Source organism: Tursiops truncatus, chromosome 1, assembly GCF_011762595.2.
Source record: "Tursiops truncatus isolate mTurTru1 chromosome 1, mTurTru1.mat.Y, whole genome shotgun sequence".
Lineage (NCBI taxonomy): Eukaryota > Metazoa > Chordata > Mammalia > Artiodactyla > Delphinidae > Tursiops > Tursiops truncatus.
The window spans coordinates 73,625,949-73,638,130 of record NC_047034.1 but is presented as its reverse complement, the minus strand read 5'-3'; the positions used below and the strand labels follow the sequence as shown (position 1 = coordinate 73,638,130).

The following is a 12,182-nucleotide window of genomic DNA, read 5'->3' as shown; positions in this document are numbered from 1 at the left end:
AAAAAACTAAAAATAGAATTATCATATGACCCAGCAATCCCACTACTGGGCATATACCCTGAGAAAACCATAAATCAAAAAGACACATGCACCCCAATGTTCATTGCAGTACTATTTACAATAGCCAGGTCATGGAAGCAACCTAAGTGCTCATCAACAGATGAATGGATAAATAAGTTGTGGTACATACATATAATGGAATATTACTCAGCCATAAAAAGGAACAAAATTGGGTCATTTGCAGAGAAGTGGATGGATCTAGAGTCTGTCATACAGAGTGAAGTAAGTCAGAAAGAGAAAAAGAAATATCGTATATTAACACATATATGTGGAACCTAGAAAAATGGTACAGATGAACCAGTTTGAAAGGCAGGTAGTGAGACACCGATGTAGAGAACAAACGTATGGACTCCAAGGGGGGAAAGTGGTGGGGGGTGGTGATGGTGGTGTGATGAATTGGGAGATTGGGATTGACATATATACACTAATATGTATAAAATGAATAACTAATAAGAACCTGCTGTATAAAAAATAAATTAAATTAAATTTTTTAAAAAAGAAACCAAAAGAGAACATGTTTTTTATTTCACTCTATATATTTAAATAGATAAAGTATTGTTGTCCCTACTGTAGAGAGGAGGCAAAAGAGGTCCAGAAAGTAAAGATTCCTGTGTCTATAAATGGAGTTAACAATACCAGAGGTATTGCAGGATTTTAACATCAGAGACAGCAAGTTTGGGGTTGGGCCAGATGGGAGTAGTGGTAAACAGGGTCTGTGTCTCTGGCTGGTTGGAAGGGATTGCATTAAAAAGGCATAGTCCTTCAATGGCCTCCCACAATGGTCTCACACTCTTGCTTTATCACTGTTGTTTTAAGTCTTCTTTTCAGAGTCTTCCCAACCACTCGTGGAGAACACACCCACAGGAGATAACCAACCCTGCTATGCTCTGAAGGATGCTCAGTCCAGGTATTTCCCTGGCAGTCCAATGGTTAAGATTCCACGTTTCCACTACAGGAGATGTGGGTTCAATCCCTGGTCAGGGAACTAAGATCCCACATGCCATGTGGTGTGGCCAAAAATAAAAAAATTAAAAATGAAGGATGCTCAGTCCAGGAACTTGCACAAATAAAAATATGATATCTTATGTAAAGCACCTGGCACAAAGGAAAAGCTCAGTAAATATTGGCTCCCTCCCCGGGCCTTCCTTCCTACAGCCCTGAAGAAAAGGAGGGTCAAGTTTCCACCAATCCCACTTACTGATATCCGATGTCACAGAAGTTCTGTGTGTCCATGTGATAGGACTGTATATCTCAGACACAGATCCGGCAGTCCATGGATATGTTGCAGGTCGCCCCAACGGTGTGGATGATGATGACATATTTGGCCGGAAGTTTCATTGTAGGGCAGTGTGTCTGCCTGGCTTTCCAAGCTGACCTTGTGATGATATTGGGGCAAGCTGTGGTGAGGGGAAAAACCAAGGCGATGGGAATTCACCTGGGCCCACATGTGGACAATCTCACAACTGCAGGCTGGTTACTCCTCAATTTCCCTAACCTCTGACACCCACTGGCACATCCTAACATGTGGGATTCTGTGAGATTCTGGGAAGGTCCTGATAGCAATTGTCTGGGCCAGGTGGCTGGAGCAAGGGGCAGAGGCAAATTCGGCAGGTTCTGATAACAACTATGGAAACCAGCATGTGAACAGAAGAGAAAGGACTGTTGATCATACAGAGGCATCGCCATTTTATTCAAAAAATAAAGTATACCTACATGCTCGAATATGCATTGCAACTAAATGCAGGTGTGTGTACTTATGTAACAGGGCCAGTATGCAGAAATCAGCTGACTCTCTGAACTTATCACACACATACGGAAATAATTTGAAATCTCTAAAGAACTCTACAAATGTCAGAGTTATCATTATTGAAGATAGCACCTGTCTGAAAGCAAGAGAAACTTCATTTAGAGATTTACAACTAAGAAAGCTTAATAAAAAGTATCCTTGAGGGCTTCCCTGGTGGCACAGTGGTTGATAGTCCGCCTGCCGACGCAGGGGATACGGGTTCGTGCCCCGGTCCGGGAGGATCCCACATGCCGCGGAGCAGCTGGGCCCGTGAGCCATGGCCACTGAGCCTGCGCGTCCGGAGCCTGTGCTCCGCAACGGGAGAGGCCACAACAGTGAGAGGCCCGTGTACCGCAAAAAAAAAAAAAGTATCCTTGAGTCCAAGAAAAGGTTCACTCTAGCAGAGAGTGTTAAACTTCTGAAAGTGCTTATAATTGTACTGGTTTTAGGTTGCTGCTTGTTCATTCCAAAATAGCGCATAATTTTCATTACCCCACTTCTTGGAATATTCATACTCATGTCAGTGTAATCTGTGAATTCAAGTTTTTCTCAGTGCTGTGGTCATATTGAAATTTGGCTTGTTTTTGCATCTAGAAATGTGTCTGTGTATGTGTGTACATGTGTGTGTGACAGAGATTGTGTATGTCTATGTGTATTCATGTAATATACACAAATATGTATATATGTTGACCCCACCCCATTTTCATGCTCTATTCTTCTCCATAGTCCTCATGCCATTTGACATCATACATATTTGACTTTTTGACGTCTTCATTTTCTATCTTTCTCCACTGAAATGTGCAGTTTTCTCTGTTTTGTTCACTGCTGCATCCTCAGTACCTGGAAGAGTGGCTGGTATTCCATAAATATTTGCTAATTGAGTGAAAATGTGTGTACATATATATTTATGTCAAGTATGGTTCCATGGCCATATGGTTCTAGTGGAAAGGAGAGGAGGCCAGCAAGGTGCCCTCTCAGAATTTTCCGGATCTCAGCATGAGATGTTCTTGGTCCAAGAAACCGATGAACACCAGTAAGAAAAAGCATTCCCTGCTGTAGTTGGGTGGTAACTGGGAGGAGGGTGAGGCAGGACTGAGGAGCTTTACCTTTCCTGGGCATCAGTGGCTGTTGAGGGACCAAGCAGCTCTCTTCTTTCAAGAGAAGTGGCTGAATATACCTGAGTGACATGTGACCCTTCTTTATGGCATAGAAGATCAGATCCTCTGCGGCTGATAAGGCAGCAGGGCTGGGCCTGCTGCCTGAAAGAGGATGACATGGAGCACAGAACTGTCAGCAAGAAGCTCCAACATGGTCTAGACCTGGAGGGAAGACAAGATGACCACCTGAGCCTGAATAACTCATGGGTGGGAAGAGCAGAAACTGGCCCAGTAGCCAGGACAGAGGAGTTGAAAAGCAAGGAAGTACTTGCACACAGCTCTTAGAAACTAAGTTGGTGACCTCTTGCAAGTGCCAAACTAAACTTTATCCTCTCCATCTCTAGGTGGAATCACTGGGAGACAGTGAAAGCTACTTGCAGAGGGAGGCCCACTTGACCAAGTCAGGAATGCCCCAGCATGGTGAAAAGGGTGACAGTATTTACCTAGTAGCCTCTACAATCAGACACGTGGCCAAGTGCTCTTTACATCCATTAACTCATGTAATCCTCACAGAAAACCTCTGAGATAAATGCTATTACTAGCCCCAGTTGGCAGATAAGGGTCCTGGCAAGTGCCGGCTATTTATCTATTGGCTCTTAATTCCATTCCTGCTCTGTGCTCTCCTTTGTTCTGCAGGGGGCTGGAAACCTGCAAACTACATTTCCCTGACTTGCTTGCTGGCCACTGCTTGGGTTCTACCAATGGGAGATGCTGGAGGAAGAGAGAAGCCATGTTTTCCTGCCTCTGAAGCCCCAGCCTCAGGGTCAACTTCAGACTCCAGAAGTGATGGCAATAACTGTGAACTCAAGCAGTGTCAGTGGTGGCTTCAGCAGTCTCACAGGAGTGCAGACCAGAGAGGAGAACGAGAACCAAAAAATGCATGTCATAGAATCCAAAGGAGAAAAGAACTTCAAGAGAGGGGCCATCATCAAAGAGGACAATATGATGGAGGCTGAAAAGACAAGAGTGTTGAGACAACGGAGCAGAGGAAGAGAGTGTAGACAACTCCCTGGCAGAGGGACAGAGGGGATGACCATTACCTAGCTTATTGCCAAAGAAAGCGAGACCCAAGGACACGCTGTTGTAGCCCTGGGCGTGCATGCCTTGGATGTTCCAGCCGACACCTTTGTACACCCTGCCATTGTCCCCAACCAGGAAGCTGCCAGGCAAGGAAACATGATTTAATGGCAAATTCCTGTAACAGGAAACTTCACACCCATCCTCAGAAGGGAAAAGGGTTCTAGAGGCTCAAAAATACTATGCTTCAATGACATGACGGTGGGAGGGAGGGTGATAACGCATTTTAGACTTCCAAGAGATGTGAGAATATATTTTAAATTTTGTTTTGACTTAGTTTACATGTGTTTCCCAGAACCTCATTTTAAAATACTCATTTGGTTCAAAGTGGAATTCACATGTGTGACTCTCAAGAACCTGAGAACATTAGTTCGACATTTTTCAAGGGCATGAGAATGCATTCGTCATGTTTTTAAATTATAGGACCAAGCACTTGAACATTGAAAACAATCAACCTGAATTCAGGGATTCCTTTATGTTCACTTTTTCTTCAGTTTCTCCTTAGGAATTCCTAAGCTCTTCTTTATCACAGAAATTTGTTTAGGATGTTCCTTTTCTCAGTTTATATTTTGAAGCCAATGTATCTATTTTGTTGTTGTTGTTTTACCTCCTCCTTTCTTTCTTCTTCGTTATAAATTTCTCATCCTCCACTTTCCAGTTACAGTGTTCAAAACTGATGTTTTCACAACTCTTGCCATATTCAGCTCTTAATAGGTCATGAATTTCCACAGCAAGCTGAGCACAGAAAGAACACTTCCCTGAAGTCACCAGAGACCCAGAATGGAGTAGGGCTGACCTCCCACCCTGTGCTGACATTGGTCTGAGGACCAGGTTGGGGCCTCAGGGTGTCCGCCATGTCCCTGGCTTTGCTGGAGTACTTTCAACAGGCTGCTCTGTCCCTGCAGCCTTTGGTCAGTTCAATGTGAAAATAGCCCCTATGGCTACAGCAGCTGCAAGGTACAAACTGGAGACTCTTACACTGTCACTGCAAAAACCTGACTTCGAGATGCAGTGGCTGAAGTAGACAACACAGCAGTGACAATGGGGGGGGCGGTGGGGGCACTAGTGGTAGGGACAGCAGCTGAGCTGTAGTGAACACAGCATCCACAGAGGGTGGACGGGAAGACCCCCCACCCTGGTCCTCAGGGGCTCTGGTGGCTAAAACAGGGGCCTCAAGCTGCTTTTACTTATTTGCAGCTAAAAATAAATCAAGAAGAAAATGTGGGTTATCCTTTCCAAAGTGGATAATTCAGAAAGCATTTATGTTTGTCTTTAGAATTCAGCGGGGAGAGCACCATTCCCTCTCTCTCTCTGTCTTCTTCTACAAATACATATATATTCTGATTCTTGAGGGGAAGAGAGGAGGTTGTGGGCCTCCACTCCACAGATAATCCTCAGACGGGGTACTCAATACACAACGGAAGCATCTCCTTGCTTCACACATTTGCTTTTAACACGGGGCCCTCCTCCTTGCATCCCCAGTGGGATATCTCCTATGGGATCCCAGTCGCACTATGAGGTGGCCCTTCAGGGTACCTGGTACCTCTTGGGGTAAAAGCCCTGTCTGTGTGCAGAAGTGGAACAAGACAGGACTAGGAGGCAGTCTGGGAATAGTTCTGGGTCCATGCTCCCTCGCTGAGTGACTTTGAGCAAATTCTCTAACTTCTCCAGACCGCAGCATCCTCACCTGTGACACAGGGGTGGTAATATTTCTCCTGCCCATTCCTCAGAGTGACTGAGAGAGCCTACTTGAGTAATACTTGCAAAGACCTTTGTAAACTGAAATATTCTTCGAGCTCCAAGGGGGCGAGTGTACTTATTACAAGACCTCTCTTGCTTCTTTCCGGGAGCTCCCAGAGGCTAAGACCACATCGACATACATGGCTCAGAGCTGTCTTCCTCATGACCCCTGGGGGATTTTGGATTTTGTTTGTTTAGCATTTTTTAATTCATTAGAAAAGCAACATGAATGGGAAATTAAGAAAAACAGAGAAGGGGGAGCAGGAGGCCCCCCCAAAGGGATAACTCGAATGTGGACTCCGGGGACCCCACCAGCCTCTTACATGTAGGCCACATCGCACCAGCCTGTGTTGTAGACTGAACGGGACTGCAGGCCCCGCAGCTTCCAGCTGCACACATTCTGCTCCTGGCACTCTACCTCCGTAAGCTGGTCCATGATGACACAGGCCACAGGCCGGGTCAGCTGGGCCCTGCGGGTCAGGAATCTCAACCCCCACTCCTTGCGGGAGACAATGGTGGATGCACCTGGTGGGGGGTTCGGGGGGGGAACCACAGGCTGGCATGCTAAGGTCCTACCCGTGTCCGCCGCAGGCTGTCCAGGCCACCCTGGGTCCTCTGTGATGGGAGAGGCCCCAGGAGGAGGCCTGCATCACCACAGCCACCCCTTCCCATCTCCATATCCTGTTTAGGGTAAAACGAATCCCCATGCAGACTCCACACTCAGGCTGGGAAGTCAAGTGGCCTTGTTCTCCAAACACTTCCTCCTTGTACTTCCCTGGAGGACTTTGCCCATCCTCATCTCTTCTCTGCCTGCAGAAAGCAGTCCCAGCAGCACCCCCCGCCCAACCCCGGGGTTCTGAGCCTACTTCTCATGAAGCACGTCAGCATGGATGCCTCGGGATGCGTGGTGCCCACTGGCATTTGCCCCGGTGTCTGACTTGCCTTTCATCGGCTGTCCCCTCAGAACATGACTCTCTGAGGAAAGCTCTGCCACTCTCCTCAAACCACTCTCCTCACTCTCCCCGGCAAAGCCCACAGGAAGCCCCATGAACACTGAGTACGGGTCTCCCTCCTTCAGATGAAAATACACTGTGGGCAGGGCCATGAGAGCCCCACAGAGGACCCAGGACCTCCCCAGCTCTCCCTCACTATCCTTACTTGGGGGCTCCCAGGAGTTCTCTGAGGGATGCAGTGTTTCCACCCTGAGAGCTGGGAACTGGGACCCTTGTTTTTTCTCCCTGGGTTTCGTCTCTTTCCTAGAACCCAGCTTTGCCTAAGGACTCAGGACAATCCAGGGGAATAGTTGGGGTTCCACCCCACCCCACCCACCCAGCCCAGCCATAGTGACATCCTGAGAAATACTTCTGGCCCCCTAAGAAGCCCAAGGCCACCCCCAAACGGCCTCACCACTGCGACCCTTGAGAATGAGCTGTGAGATGCCAACAAACAGGTCCAGAAGCTTCTCTGACAGCCCTCTGGCTTGGGTTTCATTCCAAGACAACTGTGGGTAATCCCCTGGGAAGGAACACTGCACTTGGTGCTGGTCCTCGGAGAACACCTGGACCAGCTCTTAGGCAGAGGCTCCACATCCCCCCTGCCCCCCAAGCCAACAGCCTCTGGGCCTCCCCAAGTCACCTGACTTCCTCTAGGAAACAAAGAAGAGGAAAACCACGGATGCATCTGGACTCACTCCACCTCTGCCTCTCGCATCTGCCCCAATGAGACCTTCACTCTCCCCATCCTCCCCAAGCCTCCCTCCATTTCAGACTCAGTGCAGTCTCTCCCGCCTCCTCATCTGAGCAGCTCTGCCTTTCCCAGTTCACTGGTATACAAATTAATAGATCAGAGTGTCATGTACCAAGATGGCCATCATCACGTTAACACGTGTTCATATATGAAGCACCTAGTGATCCAGACATGGTTCTTGAAATACAGAAATTTACAGATCGTTGTGACTGCCCTCACAAACTAGATTTTTTTAGATAGGATTAATGGAGGATTAATCATCACGAACATGCCTCATCCCCCTCTGCCTATTCGGTACCAGAGGTCATGGGGGCAATAGCCACTAGAACCAGCAATGTCACCCACATCACCTCTCACAGGCTGGCTCTGTAATGTACAAAGCATTTTCAAGGGCACTATCAGCTTTGTGGCTTAAAACAACTTTGTGAGATAAGCAAAGCAAATCAACTACTTCCTCTATACAGATGAGAAACTGAGATTCAGAGAGGTTATTTGTCTAAGACGATATGGGTTTTAAGCTGTGGACTTGCATTCCAACCCAGGCTGTCTGACCCCAGAGCTGTGTTGATAGCCACTAGACTCTGCAGCCACCCCAAAATTGTCGGATGACCTTGGGCAAGTCACTGCCACAATGTGGCTTGTTTCTCTGTCTTTAGGATGAGGTTGCTAAGGGTCTCCACCATGGTTCTGAGATTCTGTCCTGTGAAATCATCAGGAACAAGTACTTGACCATGACACTGAAGCCAAGGTGTGCTGGGCAGGCTGGAGAGGCTGTTAAGGATGGAAGCCCATCTCAGCAGGGCGTGGGGGCACCTGAGCCAGGCTCTGAAGGGGAACATAGCTAGTGGGGAGGAGTGAGGACCCTGGAGAGGATGATTTCCAAATGAAACCAGGCTGGGGCTGATGCCAAAAGCACTTGTGACCCAGTGAAAGAAACTCACCCCAGGCCCCGAGATCCAGAGCAGAGATGAGAAGAAGCCACAGCAGCATCCTCCTGTGGAAGTAGGTCACCAACAGGGAGAGTATAGACCACAGCCCTGGGAGAGACACCGACAGTTAGTCCGACCGTCCTCACCCTTCAAAGAGGGCTCCCACCCCATTACATGGCCCCCGTCTGCCTCCCCGCCAAACCTGTGCACCTCCTGGGGCCAGCACCTGGCGAGGCTTCTCAGGGTCCCCAGCACAGGGTTGACCCTCGGCAGGTGCTCAGTAAAGGTGAGGGTGCTAACACCTCTGTCTAGCCACCACCCTCACCAGCCTCCTATTACCCTGAGAGCTCTTGGTCCCTCCTAGGAGCCCGGTGCCTCATCTAAGGCCTTCCAGCATAGATAATAACAATTTCTGAAATCCCTGAGTAGCTATTATGAATAATCTATGTGTAGATGTTTTCACATCTAGTGCTGCAATTTTATATTTAATCCTTATAAAATTCCCATAAGATATTTGTAACCCCATTTTTATAGGTGAGAACACTGAGGCTCAGAGGAGCAAATTACAATAGGGGGAGGGGTGGGCTTCATCCCCAGCGCTATCTGAGTCAGACGTGTGTTAAGTCATCCAGTTCGGTCCTCCATCCTGCAAAGATCCCTGACAGATGCTCAGCTAACTTCTTCTTGAGTGAGAATAGTAATAAATAATAGTAGCTACCATTTACTGTCACATCCTATTTTCCAAGTATTTGCTGAGGACTTCATAGTTATTCCATTAAGTATCTTCACAATGACCTATGAGACCTGAACTTATCATCAGGAAACTGGACTTCAGAGAGTTTAAGTCACTTGCCCAAAGTTACCCAATTAGAAGGGGCAGATCTGTCTGACTCCAGAGACTCTGCCTGGAACTTCTCCACAATCAGCTTGAGTTTCTGATGGTGGAGATTCTCAACAAGGATCCAAGAGGTTAAACTCTGGGATTATTGTGGTCCTTTCCAGCTGCAGGAATATTTTCTTCTGTGTCAGGCTGAAATGAGTAGTTTACTTGGGCTCAATCCAAATGAATTATCAATTCCGTGAGATGTCAACCAAAACATCAACTTTTCTCCCAATTATCCTACTGAGAAACTATAGAGAGAGATTTGAGATAAAATGGGGCAGATCACTGACCTCCAGAGATTTTATATTACAATCAGTAGTTCCCAGATGGAAAATGTGTAGAACCCCAGTTTAAGATGAGCATATAGGAGCTTCCTGGATCAGGACAAGAAATCTCTTGGCCGTTAGCGCCCAGGAATCCAGTCATTCGAGAAAACTGTGTCCTGATGACAAACCAGCCAGCCACAGAGGAGGGCAGGCACCTGATGAACATGTGGGAAAGTGTTGAGCCTCTCTCATTGGCCAAATGAGAGGCAAGGATTAACTTGCCCAAGTTGGAAGCCCTGTCGGCTGGCCTCCCAGGAAAGAAGCTGGCCTCTTGCAAAGCTACCTAGAAACCAGCAATCAGTTCTGGTCAATAGGAGGTTTATACCCTGGTCGCTTGGCCATGGTGCTTCCCCAACCATGAATGATAACGAGGCGAGTGCAGTCCCAAGCTTGTCACATCATAAGCTGAAATTGCAAGGCTTGAGCCCAACCCCTCATTTTACTAGGGCAGGGGCTGGTGGGGTCTCCCACCCCCACCTCCAACTGCATACACCGAGATGGCAGGACAGGCTGCAGCCACAGTTCGGCCACCGTGGCTCACATTGCTATGCATCCTCTGTACTTAAAATGAAGATGAAATATTAGGACAGGAGACAAGTGAGACATAATACATAGGGATTCCAGGTTAGACAGAAAGGGAAGAAATTGGGTAGAGGTAACCCCAGGACCCAGAGCCTTGGCAAGAAACATCCAGGTGTGGTAGAACCAAACCCATTTAGAACAATTTGGGATAGAGAAAGTTTTCTTACTTGGAGGAAGAATTCAAGAGTGGAGATCAGGGAAACTTTCTCCACTATGTTAACTTTTTAACCTGATAGAGTCCAGTCCCTCCAATAGGTGAGGGCTTCTCAAGAAGACACACACACACACACACACACACACACACACACACACACACTCAGAAATACCTGTGGGTCCCTCTCTGTCCCAGCCCCACAGGTCAGGCTGCAGCTGGCTCACCCCTCATTGGCTGGCAGTGCCTTCCTTTCAGGCTTGGCCTCTGGCCCTGCCCTCCTTCTCCAGCTGCTGCCTCCTCGGCCTTCTCTCTCTCTAGCACTAGAGGGCACTCCCTCCCCGGGAATGGAGACTGGGCCCTGGCTTTCCAGAGAGAAGAGGAAGGCCCGGATCCCTAACCAAATGGGGAGAAGAAGAGGAGGGCGGAGCTCTGAGGCTCTGAGGAGCTCTGTCCACCAACCACAGAATCGAGAGGGACTCGGTGAGACCAGACAGGTGCTGACAGCAGGGGACCCGCCCTGTGAAGAAGCCCCGGTACTTCCTCCCTGGGAAAGGGCATGGCTGCCCAAGGCTCCCTGAGCTCCTTCCTCATCCCCAGTCCCCAGGAAACCCGGCAAAGCCAGGGGTTGTGCCTGTGGGACCTGAGGGTCACCTCTGGGAACGTCCTGCCCGTGGGGACAGATCTGCTCCAGGAGTTTGAAGGCTGTGGATGGAGGTCGTTCACCAACAGCCCCCCACCCCACTCCTTTCCACTGGCCTCACCAGCAGGGGCAGGATGGGAGCAGAGAAGTAGAAAAGTACATCCCAGGAGGCCACACACACTGTGTCCTCATCACTAGAACTTACTCCCACCCTGTGGCCAGGGGGCCCATTCACTCACCACCCCTACCTCAGCAGCAAACTGTCACCTACCCAGGAAGCCCCCCACAAACTGAGACTCTCCAGCCCCTCACCCACTCTCCACTCATCCCCTGACGTGCTCCACAGTCTGCAGCTCTGGTCTCCAGAGCCCTTGAATCTTCACAGAGGAAACTCCACATGACCCTTTGCACAAGTACAATAGGACATTGTGCCTCCACAGGGACCTGCAGGGGCTCCCACCTCCCAGCGGGTGGGGTAGCCTCCTGAGACCCTAAACGGACCCTTCTGAGGGAACACCCCCAAATCTGCACGGGTTGCCCTTAGTGGAGCTGCAGAGTCACCCTGAGGCCGGGGATCCACAGAAAACCTCCCTCAAAGGGCTGCACTGGTTCCACCTGCTGTTCTCACCTGTTGACCCACCCAGGCCCAGGGCTGAGTCTCCCCCAAGGAGAAGACTCCACTTCCCACCACCCCTCCTTCCAACCTCTGGCCTTGGTTGGCAGTGAGGGGGGCTGGGTGGGGTCTGGGCACCTATGGATCAAGCCAGGAATAGCCTGCCAGGGTCGGGACCTCCACGGTTCAGCCCTGGTCTCAACCCAGGCCTGGGTTAGCCTGGGACCTTGGAGCCTGCCATGACCTTCTGACATGAGGGAACCCACCGCCAACACAGGATCCCCAAGTGTGGACTCCCTTCTATTTCAAAGCCCAGTCCAGCTGCTCACTCCTGCCAACCGCTCACCCTATTCTCCCCCCACCCATTCACTTTCATCCTAATCAGCACTATATGGTCACAGTCAACATCTCCACAGAAAGTCACAGGACAACAAACAGACCGGTGGGTTTTTCACGCTCACTCGTTTCTTCATTTATTCATGCACTCCT

General features: G+C 49.0%; 1 protein-coding gene across 1 annotated transcript; it reads right to left on the bottom strand.

The window, feature by feature from the left end:
- Nucleotides 1-1,254: 1,254 nt before the first annotated feature.
- On the bottom strand, nucleotides 1,255-8,556 carry LOC101327680 (peptidoglycan recognition protein 3). Its single transcript, XM_004331775.2, is given in 6 exon segments — nucleotides 1,255-1,457; nucleotides 2,953-3,105; nucleotides 4,044-4,162; nucleotides 6,144-6,345; nucleotides 7,228-7,335; nucleotides 8,508-8,556. Coding segments are annotated over 6 exon segments (834 nt in total).
- Between the last annotated feature and the right edge of the window lie 3,626 nt (nucleotides 8,557-12,182).